Source organism: Scyliorhinus canicula, chromosome 11 (genome assembly GCF_902713615.1).
Source record: "Scyliorhinus canicula chromosome 11, sScyCan1.1, whole genome shotgun sequence".
In the NCBI taxonomy this organism is placed as follows: Eukaryota; Metazoa; Chordata; class Chondrichthyes; order Carcharhiniformes; family Scyliorhinidae; genus Scyliorhinus; species Scyliorhinus canicula.
In genome coordinates this window covers 93,668,372-93,693,513 of record NC_052156.1, presented here as the reverse complement: position 1 = coordinate 93,693,513, position 25,142 = coordinate 93,668,372, and the positions used below count along the sequence as shown (strand labels likewise).

Sequence of the window (25,142 nt, the reverse complement as noted above, 5' to 3'; positions counted from 1 at the left end):
AAGTCCGACCCGTTGGTTGAGCGAGTCCAGTTACTCCACGCCAACCCGCAGTATGCGTACGTGGAGTATCCCGACGATCGGCAGGATACGGTCTCGCTCCGGGACCTGGCACCCGCCGGCGTGTGGCCCTCTCCTCTTCCATCAACACCCCCCCCCAACCCCAATTCCCCCCAGCGCCCCCCCGTGCCCCCACGTCCCAGCGCATATACCCCCCCCCCCCTTCTCCGATTACAGCGTCTCCACCACCGGCCCGGGGTATGGAGACACATCTACGACTGACGCTCCCGGAGGCAAAGACGACCATCGGCCCGACGTCACCGGCTCCACTGCGACGGTCCACCAGAACATCACGGGCACCCGACAGGCTGATCGTGACCATCTGATGCAACCAGGGGACGTTATTGGACTCTATTGTAATTTTTTGTAGTATGTAGTATTGTTTATTTTGCCACGAGCCAGCCCATATCCTCGATTATCTCTACTCATATCACCAGTCCTCGGACCCCCCCCCTCTCTCTTCCCCTCACACCCCCCCACCCCCCGCCTTCTTTCTCCACAAGGGGTGAATGTGGTGATATGAGTGGGAGCACTGCCATTGGTGCAGAGCATTGGTTTCCCATTGGCTCTGGCTGGTCATGTGCCTCTCGTCTGGGACTAGTCATGTGACTGCTCACCAATTGGTCGAGAGGCAAGTAGACCCTGCATCCGAGGCGGGGTATAAGTACCCAGGTTTCCCGGCGGTCGGCCTTTCTCTGTAGTCGACCACCGGGCTAACAACTAGCTGATTAAAGCCACAGTTTGGATCTTCATCGTGTCTTGCGTCCAATTGATGGTACATCACTCATGGCCTGCAGAGCCCTGTTGTATGCATCAGAAGCATGGTCAATGTACAGCAGACACCTCAAATCGCTGGAGTAATATCAGCAATGTTACATCTGCAAAATCTTGCAAATTCACTTGCAGGATAGGCAAGCGTCCTCTACCAGGCCAATATTCCCAGTAGTGAGGCGCTGGTCATGCTTGACCAGCTGCGATAGGTGGGTCACATTGCCCGCATGCACGACACATGACTCCTGAAACAGGTGCTATACTCAGAGTTCCGTAATGGCAACGAGGAGGGTATAGGAAAGCTAGATGGACACTCAGAGCCTCCCTAAATAAATGCAACATGTGCATAGACATGTGAGAATCGCTTGCCTTGGAATGCACAAACTGGAGAAAAGCGAACCACGATGGTGCCAATCGAGGGTTGTCAGGTGGAGCACGCAGAGGCCAAGCGTAAACAGCGGAAGGAGAGCTCAGAATCCAGAGCATCCCATCCACCCACCTCATCAAACACCACCTGCCAACCCTGTGGCACAATCTGTGGATTCAGGATTCCACTATTCAGCCACTGCAGAACCTACCACCCGGAGTGGAAGCATGTCATCCTCAATGCTGAGGGGCTGCCCAAGAGAGGAGAGGTACCCTAAATAAATGAAAAAACTAAAACAGCGGCATGCCCGCATCAGTGAAAGGTTTGCACACAAGCAAGAACTAACAAATGAAAAGAGGAGATGGACAGCCAGGAATTAATATAATTGACGCATCAAAAAATAAATGCAACAGGTCAGTTACTTAATATTAACAATATGGAGCGAAAATTACAGAACAACAGTTCATCAACCAATGAATAGGATCAAAGATAAAAGACTGAGAAAAACGTATGCAAGACAAAAGTCAAAGAAATACACTGAAGAATAGTTAAATTTTGAGAACAGGAATGTAATAAGGGAAGGACAACTGAAAGAGCAGAGGGAGCAGAAAAACAATGGGAAATATTTAAAATCAATACCAATCCGGAGATATATATTTAGATATATAAAAAAAACCTAGTGGGTTATTAAAGACATAAAGGTAAAACTGAAAGGTAAAACTGAAACGAAAGAAAAAGGCACATCCTGAGCCACATGGAATACAAAGAGGTTGGAAAGACATCAATGCAACAAAGAGACACTACAAACTTAAATTAACAAAAAATATAAAAGTATGATTTTGGAGAGGGTAAAATATGGAAGAGGCACTATTAGATACTGTAATCATTTGAAACAGGAGAAAGCCAGAGGATTGTCAGACAGCTCATCTAATTCATAAAAAGGCAACAACCAAAACAGGAACAAAGAACAAAGAAAAGTACAGCACAGGTACAGGCCGTTCGGCCCTCCAAGTCTGCACAGACCATGCTGCCCATCTAACCTAAAACCTTCTACACATCCGGGGTCCATACCCCTCGTCAATACGCCCCTTAATGCCATTATCGTATCAGTTTCAGCCATCTCCTCTGGCAGTGAGTTTCCAGGCACTCACTACCCTCTGTGTACATTAAACCCCCCTTGCATGTCTCCTCTAAATTTTGCCCCTCGCTCTTTAAACCTATGTCCCCTAGTAATTGACTCTGTGACCCTGGGAAAAAGCTTTTTGACTATCCACTTTATCTATGCCCCTCATAATTTTGTACACTTCCATCAGGTCGCCCCTCAACCTCCGTGGTTCCATTGAGAACAATCTCTCCTCAGAGTTACTGACCTCCATACCAAGCAACATCCTGGTAAACCTGTTCCGTACCCTCTCCAAAGCCTCTACATCCTTCCGGTAGTGTGGCGAACAGAATTGTACACTATATTCCAAGTGTGGCCTAACTAAGGTTCTATACAGTTGCAGCATGACTTGCCAATTTTTGTATTCAATGCCCTGGCCGATGAAGACAAGCATGTTGTATGCTTTCTTAACTGGCTTAGCCACTTTGTGACCTGTGGACCTGCACAACCAGATCCCTCTGTCTGTCAATACTCTTCAGGTTTCTGCCATTTATTGTATATGTCCCACCTGTAATAGACCTTCAAAAATGCATTACCTGACATTTGTCCGGATTAAGCTCCACCTGCCATCTCTCCGTCCACGTTTCCAACCAATTTACATCCTGCTCTATCTTCTGGCACGATGTTGCAAGTTACAGAGGGACATAGATAAGCTGCAGAGCTGGGCTGACAGGTGGCAAATGGAGTTTAATGCAGAAAAGTGTGAGGTGATTCATTTTGGAAGGAATAACAGGAAGAGAGAGTACTGGGCTAATGGTAAGATTCTTGGTAGTGTGGATGAGCAGAGAGATCTCGGTGTCCATGTACATAGATCCCTGAAAGTTGCCACCCAGGTTGATAAGGTTGTTAAGAAGGCGTACGGTGTGTTAGCTTTTATTGGTAGAGGGATTGAGTTTCGGAACCATGAGGTCATGTTGCAGCTGTACAAAATTCTGGTGCGGCCGGATTTGGAGTATTGCGTGCAGTTCTCGTCGCCGCATTATAGGAAGGATGTGGAAGCATTGGAAAGGGTGCAGAGGAGATTTACCAGGATGTTGGCTGGTATGGAGGGAAGATCTTATGAGGGAAGGCTGAGGGACTTGAGGCTGCTTTCGTTAGAGAGAAGGTTAAGAGGTGACTTAATAAAGACACACAAGATGATCAGAGGATTAGATAGGGTGGACAGTGAGAGCCTTTTTCCTCGGATGGTGATGTCTAGCATGAGGGGACATAGCTTTAAACTGAGGGGAGATACAGATGTCAGAGGTAGGTTCTTTACTCAGAGAGTAGTAAGGGCGTGGAATGCCCTGCCTGCAACAGCAGTGGACTCGCCAACATTAAGGGCATTTATATGGTCATTGGATAAACATATGGATGATCGGTGAATAGTGTAGATAGGCTTCAGATGGTTTCACAGGTTGGCGCAACATCAAGGGCCGGATGTACTGCGCTGTAATGTTCTATGTTCATCGCTAACCGCAATTCCACCAACCTTTGGACCATTCGGCCCTTCAAACATAAGAACTAGGAGCAGGCCATCTGGCCCCTCAAGTCTGTTCCACCATCCAATGAGATCACGGCTGATCTTTTATGGACTCAGCTCCACTTTCCGGCCCCAACACCATTACCCTTAATCCCTTTATTCTTCAAAAAACTATCTATCTTTACCTTAAAAACATTTAATGAAGGAGCCTCACCTGCTTCACTGGGCAAGGAATTCCATAGATTCACAACCCTTTGGGTGAAGACGTTCCTCCTAAACTCAGTCCTAAATCTACTTCCCCTTATTTTGAGGCTATGCCCCCTAGTTCTGCTTTCACCCGCCAGTGGAAACAACCTGCCCGCATCTATCCTATCTATTCCCTTCATAATTTTATATGTTTCTATAAGATCCCCCCTCATCCTTCTAAATTCCAACGAGTACAGTTCCAGTCTACTCAACCTCTCCTCCTAATCCAACCCCTTCAGCTCTGGGATTAACCTAGTGAATCTCCTCTGCACACCCTCCAGCGCCAGTACATCCTTTCTCAGTAAGAAGTCTTACAACACCAGGTTAAAGTCCCAGGTTTGTTTCAAACACGAGCTTTCGGAGCACTGCTCCTTCCTCAGGTGGAAGATGAGGAACATTTATTGGAATGAAATTTAGCGGAATGAAATAACATTTATTGCCCATGCCAACTTATCCTGAGAACTCATAAAGTGGTTTCTCCTGAACATCTGCAGTTCTGAATGTCCTCCAACATGGCGTTAAATAAGAAATTTTGAGATACTAATCAGCTCAGGATGGGACCTAGGTGTGATGTGAGAGGGCATGAAGAGTAAACTGTACCATGAGGGAATGTCTGGGCAGACTGAAGTATATAAGCCTTGGCTGATGTTAGGGAGAGACCTGTAATCTGACAAAAGAGACCAGCCACCCTACTTTGTTAAAGGAAAGATCTGAAAATTAGTTTAGAAACTTAAAAATTAGAGAAAGCACCCAAAACTTAAGGTTGCAGTTTGATAGGAAGAATGGAAAAGCAATATATTTTTTGAATGGATAGAGATTGCAGAACTCTATCGTACAAAGAGTGACCTGGTGGATCACAAACAGTAAATATGCAGGTGCAGCAAATGATTAGGAAGGCAAATGAAATGTTGGTGTTTATTCCAAGAGGAACCAAGTATAAAAGTAGAGATGTTTTGTTACAACTGTAAAGGGCCTTAGTGAGACCGCATCTGGACAGTTTTGGTATTGATTGGATACAAGCTCATTGAAAGCAGTTCAGAGAAGGGTCACTTAGCTGAATCTTGGGTTGAAGGGATTATCTTAAGAGGAAAGGTTGAGCATTCTAGACCCATATCCATTGGAGTTTAGAAAAATGAGGGCTGATCTTATTAAAACATCTAGGGCGGGATTCTCCGGTCTCTCAGCTGCGGGAGGCAGCGCGGCCTTCACTGGCAATGGAGTAAAGGGTTATGGGGGGTGTGTGTATGTGTGTGTGATTAACCCTTACTCTGCTATGTTGCCCTTAAAGGGACAAACACCATGGTGGGGGGGCTCAGGAAAGTGGGATTGAGGCCACAATCAGATCAGCCATGATCTTATCGAATTGCAGAGCAGGTACAAGGGGGGTGAATGGCGTCCTCCTGCTCTTAGTCCTTGTGTTCTGTTGCACAGTACTGCTAAATGGCCAGAAGCGGAATGAAATAACAGATTGCACGAAAATAGAATGGCAGATGCTGATATAACAATGTACGCTAGTAAACACTGACAAGAGCTTTACTGTAAATCATGACAACAGAGCGAAACGTTTGTGAATAAGTAATGCATGCCCCAATTGAACTTTACGTAATTGCAGTTTATGGTCAGGAAGATAGAGGGAATGCAGTAATATCTTTCCTTTTCTCTTCCAGGCATACTGATAACTATTTCATTCTATGTCACAGACTTACATATCAACCCAGCCATGGTCCCCGATGATCTCAATTGCTTTTAGATGTTCCCCCGCAGAGAGGTACATTTCTGCTGCTGCTTTTGGTTCATTAATGTTCCTGGCCCAGTCTGCTTGTTTTGTAATCAACATCTTAGTGTCCTTGGGATCTCCTGATCCAAGGAAATCCTGAGGAAATAGTGATATAATGGATCATTAGCATTTCCTTTGGTAAAAACTCAGAGTAAAGTCAAACAAATACAGATATTAATTTATATACAGTTATCATTAACACCATCTAGACCATGAGGGTTTTGTGTGCATGGTTATGTCGGTTAGAGCAGGTAGGGCTATCAATGTCCTACCCTGAAGGATATCAATAAACAAGTTAGGCTTTTATAAAGTCCAAAGCTATCATTTTATTTTTGGTGCCCGTTCAATGTCACTGAATTAAATTTGACAATGTACTATAGTGGGGTTTGAACTTAAGACCTCTCGGTGGCTAGTGCAGTCCCAGAATCACTAAGCTACACAACCCAAGCTTGCTGTCGCCTGACAATGAAGTTTGTAAGTGACTGTAAAACATACAAAATTGGTCTGGTGACAATTTGCTCTTGGTTCCTTTCCATTCCAGTCAGGGGTGACCAGGCCTCATCTCAGCACTGCAGAAATCAAGAACTGGTAAAATCCAGGGAGTGGGCCAGCATCCATCACACTGCTCTAAAACTATGAACTCTGGTGTTCCAAAATTTGCGATTTTTATTACTCAATGTCATGTACAACTCCTGTGCCCAGTCACCCAAGCTGTCTGTGCAGTAATGTCAGAATGTGGAACAGGCAGAGAATATTAAAATTCAATTACTCCTCTGGGGCATTTTACAGTGGTATTTTAAAAGGGGTTTCGGCTGTAAAGTAGGTTGATTACTTTTTTTTGTTTGTCTTGTTTAAAAACATCTGAGGCACTAAAGAGATCCTAATGAGCAAATAGAAAAGACTAACCAGGAAGATACAGGTTAAGAAGTGCAAACTAGGAAAAAAGCTGCTTCAGATCCTTAACATCCATGCTGGTGAAAGTTAAAATTTAAAATAATAATTGAACCAACTTCAAAACGAAGTTAAAAAACATTTCTGCATCATTTTAGTGGGACAGTACCTTGGCATAATCGAACATGCATAGGTCAGTGTACATATTTAAGGCTCGACTATTATTTCCTGTCTTCTTGTACAGTTTAGCTGCTTCATGGAACTTGGCTTGGTAGGCATGCACGTCTGCTAGAAATAACTCATTGTCACTCTCACCGTGTTTTCTACGCTCCTGGAGAGGAAAGAAATCCCACATGTAATAACTGCAAGCACAAATAGAGATCATACAATACATTTCACAATGAATTTATTGTGTTTTGAAAGGGAACAGTAGAAATATGTACAAATTTTGGTAGAAATATCCTCTTTGGGGGGCTTCCGGTGACAGCCATGAAGCGAGTGGTCGCACACAGGGCAGCTCTGGCTCAAAGGCGTGGATTTGAGCTCTTTTAACCCGAAAATGGGAGAATTTTGACGGGGAAGTGTAGTTGAAGGTGAGGAGGAGAGGTTCCCTCTCAGAGTGGCATGTCTGCTGGTTATCAGATCCGGCAGAAGAAGGTTAAAGACCTGGCCAAGGGACTGGAAGAGACCTGTGGCACAGCAACAATTGGAAAGATGGTTGAGGGGAAGGTCCTCGCATGCTGGAAACCCCAGATGGAGCAGTTGATGCCGTTCATCGGAGAGGAATTCCACCAACAAAAAAAGGAGATGCACAATGACTGATCAAAAGCCATCGAAGGAGCGGTTAAACCCCTGAAAGGCTTGGAGGCACAGGGGTCGCAGACCGGGAAATGGAGAGGGTGATGTCTGACCAGAGTGAAAGGGTGGTGGCATTGGAGGTGGAAGTGGGACTCCTGGGGGACGTTTACAAGTCATTAAGAGCAAAAGTAGAGGAGCAGGAGAACAGGAGGCAGAACCTGCTTATCGTCGGCCTGTCTGCAGGTGTGGAAGGCACGGGTTCCATGAGATACGTCTCGAGGATGCTGGTGGAGCTGGTGGCAGAGTGGGACAAAGCCCCAGCGGTGGATAGAGCATACAGGTTTCTCAGTCAGAAGTCAAGAGCGGGGAGCCGCCGCGGCAGTGATTGTAAGGCCCCACCAGTTTGTGGAGAAGGAAAAGATCCTGAGGTGGGCCAGGGAGAAATAGAACTGCGAATGGGAGGAAACAAGATCTGATTATACCAGAACATTGGAGCGAATAGGTGTGCTGGTGAATGGAAGTGAGGTGGGGGAGGCCGCGAGGGTTGGCCGGGTTTGGGGGAGGGGGGAGATGCGATGTGGCAGTGTTGGAGGAGAAGCAAGGACATGGGCGGAGGAGGAGGCCATCTTGGATGGACTCAGTTGAGGGTGAAATTAAAGGGGACTAAATGGGTAAGGGAGGATGGCGGACAGGAGAGGGGAGTGGAGGCGCAAGCCTCCGGTAAGGCTCGTACATGCAACGTGTGGGGTATCCCCCGAATTGGGACGATGTGGGCTTCATGAGGGAGCTGCTGGGAGCCATTCCGGTCTTGGCCACACATAAGTTGATTATGGGAGGGGACTTTAATTGTGTGCTGGAGCGAAGGGTGGACAGGTCGAGCTCCAGGTCAATGGGAAGGCTGCGGATGGCAAAGGAGCTGGGAAGGTTTCTGAGAAGGATGGGTATGGTGGACCCAGGGAGTTTAAGAACCCAGGGGAGAGATAGTATTCTTTCTTCTTGCTTGTGTACAAGGTAAACTCCAGAATCAATTTTTTTGTGGTGAGTGTAAGGTGTTTGTGGGGGTGGTGGGGACAGAATACATGGGAATTGTAATCTCTGACCACATGCCGGACTGGCTGGAGGTTCAACTTAACTCGAGGATGGAGGTTACACTCGGGCCTGCTAGTGGACAGAGCGTTTTGCAATAAGGTGTGGTTGGTGATTAAGGATTACGTGGATTTGAATCAAAATGGGGAGGTATCGGCTGCCACATTCGGAGGTACTGAAGGTGGTGGTTTGTTATCCCGTTTACGGCGCCCGGAGATAGGAAGACGAGGGAGGAGTATGAACGATTATTGGGCGAGATAGTCAAAGTAGACTGGGAGTATTTGAGGGCCCCACTGTCAAGAGATTAATAAAGAGAAAGAAGTTACAGGGGCAGTTGGATAGACTGATGACGGAAGGGCTGTTGGGCAGCTACGGAGGTACAGTATGAATATGGAGAGAATGCGAGCCACATGCTAGCCCATCAGCTACGGCGGCAGGCCACACTCAAAGAAATCCTGAGCGCAAGACAGGGAAGGGGCGGGAATGTCGGAGCCGGGGAGGATGAATGAGGTGTTTAGGAATATTATGCAAAATTGTACATGTTTGATCTGGGGGGTGCTTTTTGGACGGGCTGGAATTCCCACAGCTGGATGAGGAGAGGAGGCAAATGCTGGAGGAGCCCTGAAGGTTGAGAGAGGTGATGGAGCGCATACGATGGATGAAATTGGGGAAGGCTCCAGGGCCGGACGGTTACTCGGCGGAGCTTTATAAGGAGTGTGCGGTGGAGTTGGCACCATATCTACTGGGGCCGTTCAGCGAGGCGCTGGAGAAGGGGGAGCTACCGGGGACAATGGCACAGGCGACGATTATGCTAATACCAAAGAAAGGGGAGGACCCTCTAGAGTGTGGGTCATAGATGCCCATATCACTGTTAAATTAATGGGATTACAGGTGGATAAATCTCCAGGGCCCGATAATCTTCACTGCAGAGGAATTAAGGAAGTGGCCTAGAAGTACAAGATCCATTGGTGGTCATTTCCCAAATTCTTTGGACTCTGGAACGGTTCCTACAAGTTGAAGGGTAGCTAATTGTAGGCCCACTATCCAAAAAGGGAGGTAGAGAGAAAACAGGGAACTGTCGACCTAACGTAGGGAAGTTGCTGGAGTCAATTATCAAGGATTTCATAGCACAGCATTGGAAAGCAGCCGTATAATCAGACAAAGTCAGCATGGATTTACGAAAGGGAAATATCATGCTTGACAAAGCTACTGGAATTCTTTGAGGATGTAACCAGTAGAGTTGACCAGGGAGAATAGGTGGATGTGGTTTTTTTAGATTTTCAGAAGGCTTTCGACAAGGTTTCACACAGCAGATTCCTATGTAAAATTAAGCGCATGCGTAGTGTCTTGAGCTGGATAGAAAACTGGTTAGCAGACAGGAAGCAATGGAATAAATGGGTCATTTTCCAACGGGCAGGTAGTGACTTGTGGGGTACCGCAGGGATCTGTGCTCGGACCCTAATTGTTCAGATTATTTTTAATGATTTAGATGAGGGAAATAAATCTCCAAATTCGCAGATGATAAAAAGTTTGGTGGGAGAATGAGCTGTGAGGAGGATGCAGAGATGCTTCAGCGGGATTTGGACAGGCTGAGTGAGTGGGCAAATATACGTGGCACATGCAGTATAATGTGGATAAATGTGAAGTTACAAGCTTTGGTAGCAAAAATAGGAAGCCATATTATTATTTGAATGGATGTAAATTGAGAGAGGTGGATACTCAGCGAGACCATGGTGTCCTCATGCATCAGTCACTGAAAGTAAGCATACAGGTACAGTGGGAAAATGTATTGGCCTGCACAGCAAGAGTATTTGAGTATACGAATAGGGATGATGTATTGCAATTATGAGGCCACACCTGGAGTATTGTCTGCAGTTTTGGTGACTTGTCTGAGGAAGGATGTTCTTCCCATTGCAGGAGTGCAGCAAAGGTTTACCAGATGGATTCCTGGGATGGCGGAACTTTCATATGAGGAGAGACTAAGTCGGTTAGGATTATATTCATTGGAGTTTAGAAGAGTGAAAGAGGATCTCATTGAAACATGTGAAATTTTAACAGGATCAGACAGCATAGAATGATCTCGATGGTAGGGGAGTCCAGAACTGGGGGTCATAGTTTGACGATAAGTGGTAAACCTTTCAGAACTGAGGTGAAGTGAAATTTCTTCACCCAGAGAGTGGTGAATCTGTGGAATTCACCCCACAAAAAGTAACTGAGGCCTAAATGCTGTGTGATTTCAAGAAGGAATTAGATAGAGCTATTCTGGCTATAGAGATACTGGGGTGAAGATAGGATCAGGGTATTGAACTTGATGATCAGCCATGATCATAATGAATGGCGAAGCAGGCTCGAAGGGTCGAATGGCCTCCTCCTATTTTCTATGTATGTTTCTTTACAGTGGAGGTTATGGTACAATGATTATCCCATATTGGTGGAAAATGTTGTTTGGCATTGCGCTCAAAATGCACGGGGTTGGCAGGCCAACCTGCTCTCGAGAATTCCTCAACAGCCTGTGAAAAATTAAAAGCAGGGGTGAAAAATTGAGAGAAACGTTTTCCCAGTACAGATATTCCTTCTTTAATGCACGTTTTGTTTCAGCACACATTTTCCCAGTACAAATATTCCTTCTTTAATGCACGTTTTGTTTCAGCGCAGTATATGTCAATTGGAGAAGTTGCTTCCATTTTAATTTTAGTATAGATCCTGTGTACGCACCAATACCTGACCTGTAAGTATATTCTTTCAATTCTTCCTGCAGTTTTGATCACCACTGCCATCCAAACCCTCTTCGCTCATTCCCACACACAGGCCCTCCTGACCCCTTCCTACTCACGGGCACTTCTAACACCTGCATCCTCACCAGCCTCCCGACCCCTCACAGACAGACCCTCCCAAATGCCTCTATCCCTCTCACCGGCCCACCCAACGCCACCTTCCCATCACCCTCCTGTTTCACACCCACTCACCCACCCTCTCAATCCCTCCCTCTAGCCGGCCCTCAGAATCCCTCCCTCTCACCGACCCTCAGAAGCCCTCCCTCTCACCGACCCTCTCAATCCCTCCCCCTCACCCACCCTCTCAATCCCTCCCCCTCACCGACCCTCTCAATCCCTCCCCCTCACCGACCCTCTCAATCCCTCCCCCTCACAGACATTCTCAATCCCTCCCCCTCACCGACCCTCTCAATCCCTCCCCCTCACCGACCCTCTCAATCCCTCTCCCTCACCCACCCTCTCAATCCCTCCCCCTCACCGACCCTCTCACCGACCCTCTCAATCCCTCCCCCTCACCCACCCTCTCAATCCCTCCCCCTCACCCACCCTCTCAATCCCTCCCCCTCACCCACCCTCTCAATCCCTCCCTCTCACCGACCCTCTCAATCCCTCCCTCTAGCCGACCCTCTCAATCCCTCCCCCTCACCCACCCTCTCAATCCCTCCCTCTCACGCACCCTCTCAATCCCTCCCCCTCACCCTCCCTCTCAATCCCTCCCCCTCACCCTCCCTCTCAATCCCTCCCTCTCACCGACCCTCTCAATCCCTCCCCCTCACCCACCCTCTCAATCCCTCCCCCTCACCCACCCTCTCAATCCCTCCCTCTCACCGGCCCTCTCAATCCCTCCCCCTCACCTAACCTCTCAATCCCTCCCCCTCACCCACCCTCTCAATCCCTCTCCCTCACCCACCCTCTCAATCCCTCCCTCTCACCGACCCTCTCAATCCCTCCCACTCACCCACCCTCTCAATCCCTCTCACCGACTCTCTCAATCCCTCCCCCTCACCGGCCTCACAATCCCTCCCTCTAGCCGACCCTCTCAATCCCTCCCTCTCACCCACCCTCTCAAACCCTCCCCCTCACCCACCCTCTCAATCCCTCCGTCTCACTGGCCCTCTCAATCCCTCCCTCTCACTGGCCCTCTCAATCCCTCCCTCTAGCCGACCCTCTCAATCCCTCCCCATCACCGACCCTCTCAATCCCTCGTGCTCACCAGCCCTCGTAATCCTTCCACGCACCGGACATCTGAATCCCTCCCGCTAACCTTCTGCTTGCAGGTGCTCCCAGCCCCTCTCCGTCCCCGACTGATAAAGCCCAGGATAATTTTTATTGTCACAAGTAGGCTTACATTAACAATGCAATTAAGTTACTGTGAAAAGCCCCGAGTCGCCACATTCCGGCGCCTGTTTGCGAACAGAGGGAGAATTCAAAATGTCCAATTCACCTAACAAACACGTCTTTCAGGACTTGTGGGATGGCACCCGGAGGAAACCCATGCAGATACAGAGAACGTGCTGACTCCGCACAGACAGTGACCCAAGCAGGAATCAAACCTGGAACCCTGGCGCCATGAAGCATCAGTGCTAACCACTGTGCTACCGTGCTGCCATTGCTTTCTTATCCATGCTTTCACCCGATTCTGCCACCTTTAATGATTTATGCACCTATACACCTTTGTCCTGTTGCCCCTGCGCCCTCTTTAGAATTATACCTGTGGTGATATGCATCACTGTAAATAAACAAGGGGTTAATGTAAATACACGTAGACTAGCTAGACACTAGAGGGTGCACCAGAGACATGACACACAGACATTCAACCAATAGGTCAGTAAAATAGGTCACGGCCAATGGGCATTCACGATATACACAGAGATGACACCACCACAGGAGGGCATTACACCAACCCATATAAAAGGACACAGCACACATGATCTTCCTCTTTCCAGTGGAGACATTTAGTGAGTACACAGGATTGATTCAACACATCACACCCACCACCTGGATTGTAGCAGACTGGTTCATCAGTCTGAATAGCTATAGCAGGATTAACAGGAGAGTCGAATCCAAGTGGGAGAATTGTTAACAGTTTTAATAAATGTGTTAAAGCGATCTCCAAGTCTGAACCTTCCTTTGTCAGAGTGGACATCAAGGAAGCAGCTCGTGCTGTGTCAAGAGCATAACAAAACAATCCCCTTTATTTTATATTGCATCTCTGCATTCATCCTACCAAAATAATTACTCACACCTCTGCTACTTGTTCACCCATTCCACCAGCGTGTCCATGTCCTTTTGAAGTTCTACACCATCCTGATGGCTCACAATACAGAAGTATTGTAAAATGCACAAATTTTGCAATTGTGCCCTATACACCAAGATCCAGATCATGAATATCTATTAGAGAGCAGGGGTCCTAACAGTAATCCTGGAGGAAGTCCACTACAAAGATTTCTCCAGCCTGAGAAACATCTGTAACTACTCTCTCTGCCTCCTGTCACTCAGCCAATTTTGTATTCATGATGCAACAATCCCTCTTAGTCCATGTGCTCTAATGTTGCTCATTATCTGTTTTGCAGCACTTTGTGGCATTTTGGAAGTCCATGTACACCCCATCAGCAACATTATCCTCATCATCCCACGCTGTTAACTCATCAAAAAACTCCAACAAGTTAGTTAAATATGATTTGTCCGTAACAAACCAAAGCTGACTTCCCTTAATGAATCCACACTTACCATGTTGTTGCTGCCCATTTAAGCCATGGGTTCCAATTTTGCTACAAACCTAATCGATGGTACTCTTTCACACATCCTTTGAAAGTCCATAACCACATTCCTCATGCTCCCTTTCTTTACCTATTCAAAGAAATTCAAATTCACCGAACATAATTTGCCCCATCTAAACTGACACTCCTTAATTAGCCAATGACTGCCTGTTATTTTCTCCTAGATTAATGTTTCCAAAAGCTTTCCGGGCAGCACGGTAGCATGGTGGTTAGCATAAATGCTTCACAGCTCCAGGGTCCCAGGTTCGATTCCCGGCTGGGTCACTGTCTGTGTGGAGTCTGCACGTCCTCCCCGTGTGTGCGTGGGTTTCCTCCGGGTGCTCCGGTTTCCTCCCACAATCCAAAGATGTGCGGGTTAGGTGGATTGGCCATGCTAAATTGCCCGTAGTGTCCTAAAAAGTAAGATTAAGGGAGGGGTTGTTGGGTTACGGGTATAGGGTGGATACGTGGGTTTGAGTAGGGTGATCATGGCTCGGCACAACATCGAGGGCCGAAGGGCCTGTTCTGTGCTGTATTGTTCTATGTTCTCCATCACTGAAATTAAATTGAGTGGCCTGTAATTGCCAGGTTTATCCTTCTCCACCTTTTAAAATCCAAGTCATTTATCTACTCTATACCACCAGCCTTATTAGTACCTTCTCTTCAGTATTCCAAATGCCAAGAGTCATCCAGACCCAAAAAGTTCTTCTTTCACAAATGCTGCCAGACCTACTGAATTTACCAAACATTTTATATTTTTAGTCCCAAAACCTCCTTATTGACCCGGAACTGTAGCAAATTTCTCTTCCTTGGCAAATGCTAATGGGGCAGCAGGGTGACACAGTGGTTAGCACTGCTACCTCACTGCGCCAGGGACAGGGTTTGATTCCGGCCTTGGGTGACTGAGTTTGTGGAGTTTACACATTCTCCCCATGACTGTGCAGGAAATATCTTTGGATCCTCACTGTCTTCAGGTGATGTCCTGGAGAACAGCCAATGTTGTTCCTTTTCTTAAGAAGGGTAGCAAGGATAATTCAGGGAACTACAGGCTGGTGAGCCTTACGTCATTGGTAGGGAAATTACTGGAGAAAATTCTTCGAGACAGGATCTACTCCCACTGGAAGCAAATGGACGTATTAGCGAGAGGCAGCAAGGTTTTGTGAAAGTCGTGTCTCACTAACATGATAGAGTTTTTCGAGGAGGTCACAAAGATGATTGATGCAGGTAGAGCAATGGATGTTGTCCATATGGACTTCAGCGAGGCCTTTGACAAGGTCCCTCATGGCAGACTGGTACAAAAGGTGAAGTCATACGGGATCAGAACTGAGCTGGCAAGATAGATACAAAACTGGCTAGGTCATAGAAGGCAGAGAGTAGCAATGGAAAGGTGCTTTTCTGATTGGAGGGCTGTGACTAGTGGTGTTCCGCAGGGATCAGTGCTGGGACCTTTGCTGTTCGTAGTATGATTTGGAGGAAAATGTAACTGCTCTGATTAGTAAGATTGCGGACGACACAAAGGTTGGTGGAATTGCGGATAGCGATGAGGACTGTCAGAGGATACAGCAGGATTTAGATCATTTGGAGACTTGGGCGAAGAGATGGCAGATGGAGTTTAATCCAGACAAATGTGAGGTGATGCATTTTGGAAGGTCTAATGCAGGTAGGGAACATACAGTTAATGGTAGAATCCTCAAGAGTATTTGCAGTCAGAGAAATCTAGGTGTACAGACCCACAGGTCACTGAAAGGGGCAACACAGGTGGAGAAGGTAATCAAGAAGGCATACCGCATGCTTGCCTTCATTGGCTGGGGCATTGAGTATAAAGATTGGCAAGTCATGTTGCGGCTGTATAGAACCTTAGTTAGGCCACACTTGGAGTATAGTGTTACATTCTGGTTGCCACACTACCAGAAGGAATTGGAGGCTTTAGGGAGGGTGCAAAAGAGATTTACCAGGATGTTTCATGGTATGGAGGGAATTAGCTATGATGAGAGGTTGAATAAACTCGGTTTGTTCTCACTGGAACGACGGAGGTTGAGGGGCGACCTGATAGAGGTCTACAAAATTATGAGGGGCATAGAAAGAGTGATGTCAGAGACTTTTTCCCAGGATAGAGGGGTCAATTACTGGCGGGGGACATAGGTTAAGGCGTGAGGGGCAAGGTTTAGAGGAGATATGGGAGGGAATTTCTTTTTATACAGTGGGTGGTGGGTGCCTGGAACTCGCTGCCAGAGGAAGTGGTAGAAACAGGGACGATAGTGACGTTTAAGGGGCATCTTGACAAATACATGAATAAGATGGGAATAGAGGGATACGGACCCAGGAAGTGTAGAAGATTTTAGTTTAGACGGGCAGCATGGTCTGCGCAGGCTTAGAGGACCAAAGGGCCTGTTCTTGTGCTATACTTTTCTTTGTTCTTTGCTCTTAATCTACAGGGCCCCTTTTTATAGCTGTCGATACCACACTGCATTTACAATCCATGCAGTTTTTAATAGAAATTATGTAAGACCACACACTGCAAGATTCCCTTCCCGTCTGAAGGACGATACCTTTGGATTTACAGCACAACGTTAGAGTTGGCGGGAAGCAGTTCACATTCACGGTGCAGTCTCAAAGCACCATCAGTTTCAACTATGATATGGACAACTGTTTTACACCCATGTTTTACAATTGCTAAAATACAACATCTCAATTATTAACCAATTAAATGATTTACAAAGTAATTTTCTTACCTCAATGTTGCTAATAAGCTCCAGATAGCGGAGGTCTCGCACTCTGATAAATGCCTGCCAATAAATTAAAATATTAAATGAAAGCTTGCACACAAATATTACTCCATATTCCAGGCTGACACTCCATTACTGTACTGTTGGGAGTACTGCACAGTCGGGGGTGGGTGCCAGTCTTTCAGATTAAACTGAGTCCCATCTCAGATGGATGCAAAATATCCTGTGGCACTATTCGAGGAGCAGCAAGGAAGTTCTCCCTAGTGTCCTGGCCAACATTTATCCCATATTACTAATTGCTGGTCGTGAGAACTTTCTGCCTGCAAATTGTTTGCTGCATTTCCTACATTACATAAATGATTGTACATAGAACATAGAACGATACAGCGCAGTACAGGCCCTTCGGCCCTCGATGTTGCACCGACATGGAAAAAAACTAAAGGCCATCTAACCTACACTATGCCATTATCATCCATATGCTTATCCAATAAACTTTTAAATGCCCTCAATGTTGGCGAGTTCACTACTGTTGCAGGTAGGGCATTCCACGGCCTCACCACTCTTTGCGTAAAAAAACCACCTCTGACCTCTGTCCTATATCTATTACCCCTCAATTTAAGGCTATGTCCCCTCGTGCTAGCCACCCCCATCCGCGGGAGAAGGCTCTCGCTGTCCACCCTATCTAACCCTCTGATCATTTTGTATGCCTCTATTAAGTCACCTCTTAACCTTCTTCTCTCTAACGAAAACAACCTCAAGTCCATCAGCCTTTCCTCATAAGATTTTCCCTCCATACCAGGCAACATCCTGGTAAATCTCCTCTGCACCCGTTCCAAAGCTTCCACGTCCTTCCTATAATGAGGCGACCAGAACTGTACGCAATACTCCAAATGCGGCCGTACTAGGGTTTTGTACAACTGCAACATGACCTCATGGCTCCGGAACTCAATCCCTCTACCAATAAAGGCCAACACACCATAGGCCTTCTTCACAACCCTATCAACCTGGCTGGCAACTTTCAGGGATCTATGTACATGGACACCGAGATCCCTCTGCTCATCCACACTACCAAGAATTTTACCATTAGCCAAATATTCCGCATTCCTGTTATTCTTTCCAAAGTGAATCACCTCACACTTCTCCACATTAAACTCCATTTGCCACCTCTCAGCCCAGCTCTGCAGCTTATCTATGTCCCTCTGTAACCTGCAACATCCTTCCGCACTGTCTACAACTCCACTGACTTTAGTGTCGTCTGCAAATTTACACACCCATCCTTCTGCGCCCTCCTCTAGGTCATTTATAAAAATGACAAACAGCAACGGCCCCAGAACAGATCCTTGTGGTACGCCACTCGTAACTGAACTCCATTCTGAACATTTCCCATCAACTACCACTCTCTGTCTTCTTTCAACGAGCCAATTTCTGATCCACAACTCTAAATCACCCTCAATCCCCAGCCTCCGTATTTTCTGCAATAGCCGACCGTGGGGAACCTTACCAAAATGCATTACCTCACGTTTGCTCGAATTAAGCTCCATTTGCCATTTCTCTGCCCAAGTTGAATTAAGGATCAGTGTCTTTTATCCTTCTTTGGCCTGGGAAGAGTTTGTATCCTGGAGAGGACGGAGTACCTTCTGACTTCTCCTTGAGGTTGGGTTTTTGCTTTCCTCCATTTCGGTCTTTCTCCTTGTTCCTTTCTTAAGCTATTATGGTGATTGAGTTGTTGAGGGAGGCTGCTCTGCGTATCCTAACTGTGATGTTGTTTTTTTTCTCCCTTTTCTTTGTCCAGTTAGTTCTTATTCTGATCTGTTTTTTAAAATAAATTTAGAATATTCTTATTTATTCCAATTAAGCGGTAATTTGGCTTGGCCAATTCACCTACTCTGCACATCTCTTTGGGTTGTGGGGGTGAGACTCACACAGACACGGGGAAATATCCTGATCTACTCTGGTGGTTTGGGAGCAGGGTGGATTTCCCTGGTTGTGCCACCGAGGAGGGAATCGGCCCATTCTTCCAGGACACCCAATTACTGGGTGCCTTGTTACTACTTTTTCTCGGACTAGGGCCCCTCCTTGGCCAAGGCTGGAGTAATCATCCTCTTATGGTGTGTTGCCCTGGAAAGTACAGGCTCGGCGGGGTGCGGGCTTTTGGTTATGCTGGAGGTCCTGGGGTATAGTTTCTTGTATGTCGGCTAGTGCTGGCCAGACCAGGCCCGGTGCCGTGGCCGTTATCTTGCCCCCCAGGATTTCCCTGTTCAAGGGGGCTTCCCGAGTGATTGGTTTTGCTTCTTTGCCTCTCAAGTACAAGGGGGCCGGGCTCTGTGCCTTGGTGAACTCCCGTTATTCCCCTGGCGGGGTGGCCACCTTCTTGTTGCTCGAGTGGCCTGTTCTCCTCTTCACTGCTTGGATATTGTCATCTGGTGGGATTTCTGATCGTTTTTTCACTCTGCTTTTCTTTCTTTTCTACCTTGGGAGTCTTGACCACAGTCTGAACATGTTGTTGTTGTTGTCGGTCCTCTCTTCACAGTTGTATGGAATGATTTTGGTTTTTCCCTGGGCCTGTATTAAGGTTTAGTTATGTTGTGTGGTATATATGTAACTCCCCTTAGATCTGGGGTTTCTGCGAATTTTCTTTTGTTTCTGTAAGGGTGGGTATGACGAATCCGCTCCTATATGGGTGCAGATGGATCTGATATCCAGAACAAGAAGGCTGTGATAGGTTGCTGGTGTTATTGGCACTGCTGGAGCTGAGGGGATGTACTCTGGTGCGAGGAATTTATCTTGATTTCCTATGTTCATTATGGGTTGGTGTCTGGAAGGGCTATATGAGTATCTAGTTCTGTCTAATGATTGTATTAAGTCAGTTGATATATCATTTGCCTGTTCCATTCTATATTCATGTAGTTTCGCCCGTTTTTGTTTTCTTCTCCCCTTGCTTGTGGCGATGAATCATTTTGTAACTTTGTTGCGTTATTCTCTACAAAACATTACATTTCATAGAACATAGAACTGTACAGCACAGAACAGGCCCTTCAGCCCACGATGTTGTGCCCAACTAGTCTGAAACTAAGATCAAATAAACCTACTCCAAATCATTCTAGTGCGCTCCATATGCCTATCCAATAATCGCTTGAAAGTTCCTAAAGTGTCCGACTCCACTACCATAGCTGGGAGTGCGTTCCATGCCCCAACCACTCTCTGAGTAAAGAACCTGCCTCTGACATCCCTCCTATATCTTCCACCATGAACCTTATAGTTATGCCCCCTTGTAACAGCTACATCCATCTGAGGAAAAAGTCGCTGAACGCCCACTCTATCTATCCCTCTCATCATCTTATACACCTCAATTAAGTCACTCTCATCCTCCTTCGCTCCAATGAGAAAAGCCCTAGCTCCCTCAACCTTTCCTCATAAAACCTACTGTCCAATCCAGGCAGCATTCTGGTAAATCTCCTTTGCACCCTTTCCAATGCTGCCACATCCTTTCTATAATGAGGTGACCAGAACTGCACAAAATACTCCAAATGTGGTCTAACCAAGGTCTTGTACAGTTGCAGCATAACCTCACGGCTCTTAAACTCAATTCCCCTGCTAATAAATGCTAACACACTATAGGCTTTCTTCACGGCTCTATCCACTTGGGTGGCAACTTTCAGAGATCTATGGATATGAACTCTAGATCTCTCTGCTCCTCCACATTCTTCAGAACCCTACCGTTAATCCTGTAATCCGCATTCAAATTTGTCCTACCAAAATGAATCACCTCACACTTATCAGGGTTAAACTCCATCTGTCACTTTTCAGCCCAGCCCTACATCCTATCAATGTCTCTTTGCAGCCTACAACAACCCTCCACATTATCCACAACTCCACCAATCTTGGTGTCATCAGCAAATTTACTAACCCAACCCAACAATAGCACAATTCAAGTTAAACAAGAAAAAAAAGAGATAAGAAATAACAGGCCCTCTTACAGGGTCAACGGCAGGGTTCTGAGGAATGTGGAGGAACAGAGAGATCTTGGGGTTCATATCCACAGATCTCTGAAGGTTGCCACTCAAGTGGATAGAGCCGTGAAGAAGGCCTATCGTGTGTTAGCGTTTATTAACAGGGGACTTGAGTTTAAGAACCGTGGGGTTATGCTGCAACTGTACATGACCCTGGTGAGACCACATTTGGAGTATTGTGTGCAGTTCTGGTCACCTCAGATGTGAAAGCATTGGAAAGGGTGCAAAGGAGATTTACCAGGATGCTGTCTGGTTTGGAGGATAGGTCTTATGAGGAAAGGTTGAGGGAGCTAGGGCTTTTCTCTTTGGAGCGGAGGAGGATGAGAGGCGACTTAATAGAGGTTATAAGATGATGAGGGGGATAGATTGATATACCATCGAGTCGAGTCGAGTCGAAGATCCAAACATTAGGCTTTAATCGACTAGTTGTGTGCCCGGCAGTCGACTTACAGAGAAAGGCCGACTGCCGGGTCCTACGGGTTCTTATACCCCACCTCGTAGGGGGGGCTACTTGCCTCCTGACCAATCGGTGAGCAGTCACATGACTAGTCTCAACCAACCAGCCGAGAGGCACATGACCGGCCTGAGCCAATTGGCAGCGAGTGTTCTGCACCAATGGCAGATAGGTACCGTAAATCTCCTAGTCATATCACCACATTCACCCCTTGTGGAGAAAGAAGCCGGGGGGGGGGGGGGGGGGGGGGGGGGGGGGGGGGAAGGGGCGGCTGTAGGACTGGTGATATGACTAGAGCTTGTGAGGTGTACCAAGGTCATTGGTGGCTGCCCACTGGCTCGCGACGATTGTGCAAAACAATGAACAGTATACAAGTAAAACGAGAGAAAAACAATGTGCAACATGTACATTGAAACTCTGAATGACACGAGGAGTCCGATAAAAGTCCAGTGGAAACATCAGATCGACACAATCAGTCTGTCGGGCGCCCTCGATGTTCTGCTGGACAGTCGCAGCGGTGCCGGTGACGTCGGGCCGGTGGCCTTCCTTGACTCCGGGAGCGGCGGTTGTGATTCTGTGTCCGTACCCCTGGTCGGTGCCAGTGAAACTCTGGCTGGGGGAGTGGGTTCCTGTGCGCTGGGTTGCGGGGGCGAATGGGGACTGGGAGGAGGGCGTTGGTGTGGGGGGTTGAGGCCGCACACCGGTGGGTGCCAGGTCTCGAAGGGAGACCGTGTCCTGCCGACCGTCGGGATACTCCACGTACGCGTACTGTGGGTTAGCGTGGAGTAACTGGACTCGTTCAACCAATGGGTCGGACTTGTGCACCCGCACATGCTTCCGGAGCAGGATGGGCCCGGGGGCGGCCAGCCAGGTCGGGAGTGGGGATCCTGCGGGCGACTTCCCAGGGAAAACAAGAAGACGTTCGTGAGGTGTTTGGTTTGTGGTAGTGCAGAGGAGAGACAGAATTGAATGGAGGGCGTCGGGGATGACTTCTTGCCAGTGGGAGATAGGGAGATCTCTGGACCGTAGGGCCAGTAGGACGGCCTTCCAGACTGTGCCATTCTCCCGCTCGACCTGCCCGTTACCCCGAGGGTTATAACTGGTCGTCCTGCTAGAGGCGATGCCCCTGCTGAGCAGGAATTGACGCAGTTCGTCGCTCATAAAAGAGGACCCCCGGTCCCTGTGGATGTGCGCGGGGTAACCGAACAGGGAGAAAATGGAGAGGAGGGCCTTGATGACGGTTGTTGTGGTCATGTCAGGGCAGGGGATGGCGAAAGGGAAGCGGGAGTACTCGTCAATCATGCTTAAGAAGTATGTGTTGCAATTGTTGGAGGGGACCCTTGAAGTCCATACTAAGACGTTCAAAAGGGCGAGACACCTTTACTAAATGCGCTTGCTCGGGGCGGTAAAAGTGCGGTTTGCACTCTGCGCAAATGTGGCAGTCTCTGGTCATGGTACTGACCTCCTCGATGGAGTAGGGCAGGTTGCGGGTCTTGATAAAGTGGTAGAAGCGGGTTACCCCTGGATGCAGAAGTCCGCATGGAGGGCACGGAGGCGGTCAATCTGCGCGCTGGCGCAGGTACCGCGGGACAGGGCATCAGGAGGCTCGTTGAGCTTCCCTGGACGATACAAGATATCGTAGTTGTACGTGGACAACTCGATCCGCCACCGCAAGATCTTGCCGTTCTTGATCTTGCCCCTCTGTGCATTATCAAACATAAAGGCCACTGACCGCTGTTCTGTGAGGAGGGTGAACCTCCTGCCGGCCAGATAGTGCCTCCAGTATCGCACAGCTTCAACTATGGCCTGTGCCTCCTTTTCCACCGAGGAATGGCGGAGTTCGGAAGCGTGGGGGGTCCGGGAGAAGAAGGCCCGCTTGGTTCAGGGCGGCCGCCAGAGCTACAAACGTAAGTCGTATTGGTCAACCATTCGGTCCATCTCCCGTTGGAAGACCGAGACTCCATTTGTGACACCGAATGGAACTCTGAGGAAGTGGTAGAGGCGCCCATCTGCCTCGAACGCAGTGTACTTGCGGTCACTCGCGCGGATGGGAAGCTGGAGATAGGCGGACTTAAGATCCACCGTGGAGAAGACTTTGTACTTCATGATCCTGTTAACCAGGTCGGAGATACGGGGGAGAGGATACGCGTCCAGCTGCGTAAACTGTTGATGGTCTGACTGTAGTCAATGACCATTCGGTTTTTCTCCCCAGTCCGAACTACCAGCACTTGGGCTCGCAAGGGACTGCTGCTGGCCTCGATGACTCCTTCCTTGAATAGCCTCTGGACCTCGGACCTGATGAAGGTCCGGTCCTGGGCACTGTATCGTCTGCTCCTAGTGGCGACTGGTTTGCAATCCGGGGTGAGGTTCGCAAATAAGGAAGGGGGGTCCACTTTGAGGGACGCGAGGCTGCAGACAGTAAGGGGGGGAATAGGGCCGCCGAATTTGAAAGTCAAGCTCTGCAGGTTGCACTGGAAATCCAGTCCTAAGAGTGCCGGTGCGCAGAGGCGGGGGAGGACGAGTAGTTTGTAGTTTTTTAAAACTCTCCCTTGGACCGTGAGGTCCGCTACGCAGCACCTGGTGATGTGGACGGAGTGCGAACCTGAGGCTAGAGCTATCTTATGCTTGACTGGGTGAACGGGGAGCGCGCAGCGTCTTACCATATCAGGGTGGACAAAACTTTCTCTGCTCCCGGAGTCTAGTAGGCAGCTCGTTTCGTATCCATTGAGAAGTATCTGTGTCGTTGCCGTAGAGAGCGTGCGTGGTCGCGACTGGTCGAGAGTCACTGCAGCGAGTCGTGGCAGTAGGTCTGCCATTTGCAGATTAGTCACTGGTGGGGTCTTCTGTGTTGGTCCAAAATGGCGGCGCCCGTCGGCCGCACGCGGAGTCGGGGCCCCAAGATGGCGGCGCCCAGGACCCGCACGTGGAATCGGGGCCCCAAGATGACGACGCCCAGGTCCCGCACGTGGTGTCGGGGCCCCAAGATGGCGGTGCCCGGACCCACACGTGGCGTCCGGGGCCCAAAATGTCGGCACCCGTGGGTCACTCTTGGGGGCTGGAGTCAGGGGCAGAGAAGTCCATGGGTCACTAGTGGTGGCTGGGAGCGACGGTAGGGGGGCCTGTGTGCCACGCGGGGCCCTCAGGGAGCGCGGGGGGGGGGGCGATCCGCGGTTGCTGCGCGGAACAGCAGCGACCGACTTTGACTGACAGACCACTAAGTAATGACCTTTCTTCCCGCAGCTTTTACACACTGCGGAACGGGCCGGACAGCGCGGGCGGGGGTACTTTGCTAGGCCACAGAAATAACAGCGGGGCCCCATGAGCTTATCGGGGCGCCCCACAGCGCAGGCCTGTGTATGGTCGGAGTCGGCGGGGGACAAGGGGGTTGCATGCCACGTTGCCCAAGGGTCTGCCGCACGGCCGGGGGCATATGCGCGGGAGTTTCGGTCGGCAACCTCCAGGGAGGATTCGAGGGTCCGTGCCTCAGCGAGGCTCAAGGTGTCCTTCTCTAGCAACCTCTGGCGAATTGCAGAGTGTTGCATGCCTGCAACGAAGGCATCACGGATTAACAGTTCTGTGTGCTCTGCCGCAGTAACTTGTGGGCAGGCGCAATTTCTCCCCAGGACAACGAGGGCCCGATAAAATTCGTCAAGGGACTCACCGGGAAACTGTTGCCTTGTAGCCAGGAGATACCGTGCATAAACTTGGTTAACAGGCTTGAGGAAATGTCCTTTCAGAAGTTCCATGGCCGCGTCATAATCTCGTTCGTCCTCAATCATCGAGTAGTTGGCGGTGCCCACGC

At 48.4% G+C, this 25,142-nt stretch overlaps 1 protein-coding gene across 1 annotated transcript in view; it reads right to left on the bottom strand.

Annotated features, from left to right (window-relative positions):
- The window catches only part of ift122 (intraflagellar transport 122 homolog (Chlamydomonas)), a 265,167-nt gene that overhangs the window by 87,473 nt on the left and 152,552 nt on the right, over window positions 1-25,142 (bottom strand). Inside the window, exons 15-17 of the mRNA XM_038812196.1 lie at window positions 16,883-16,936; window positions 6,903-7,064; window positions 5,772-5,938 (exon numbers count right to left, since the gene is read on the bottom strand). Of these exons, the coding sequence (XP_038668124.1) occupies window positions 5,772-5,938; window positions 6,903-7,064; window positions 16,883-16,936 (383 nt within the window). The remainder of the gene's footprint in view (window positions 1-5,771; window positions 5,939-6,902; window positions 7,065-16,882; window positions 16,937-25,142) is intronic.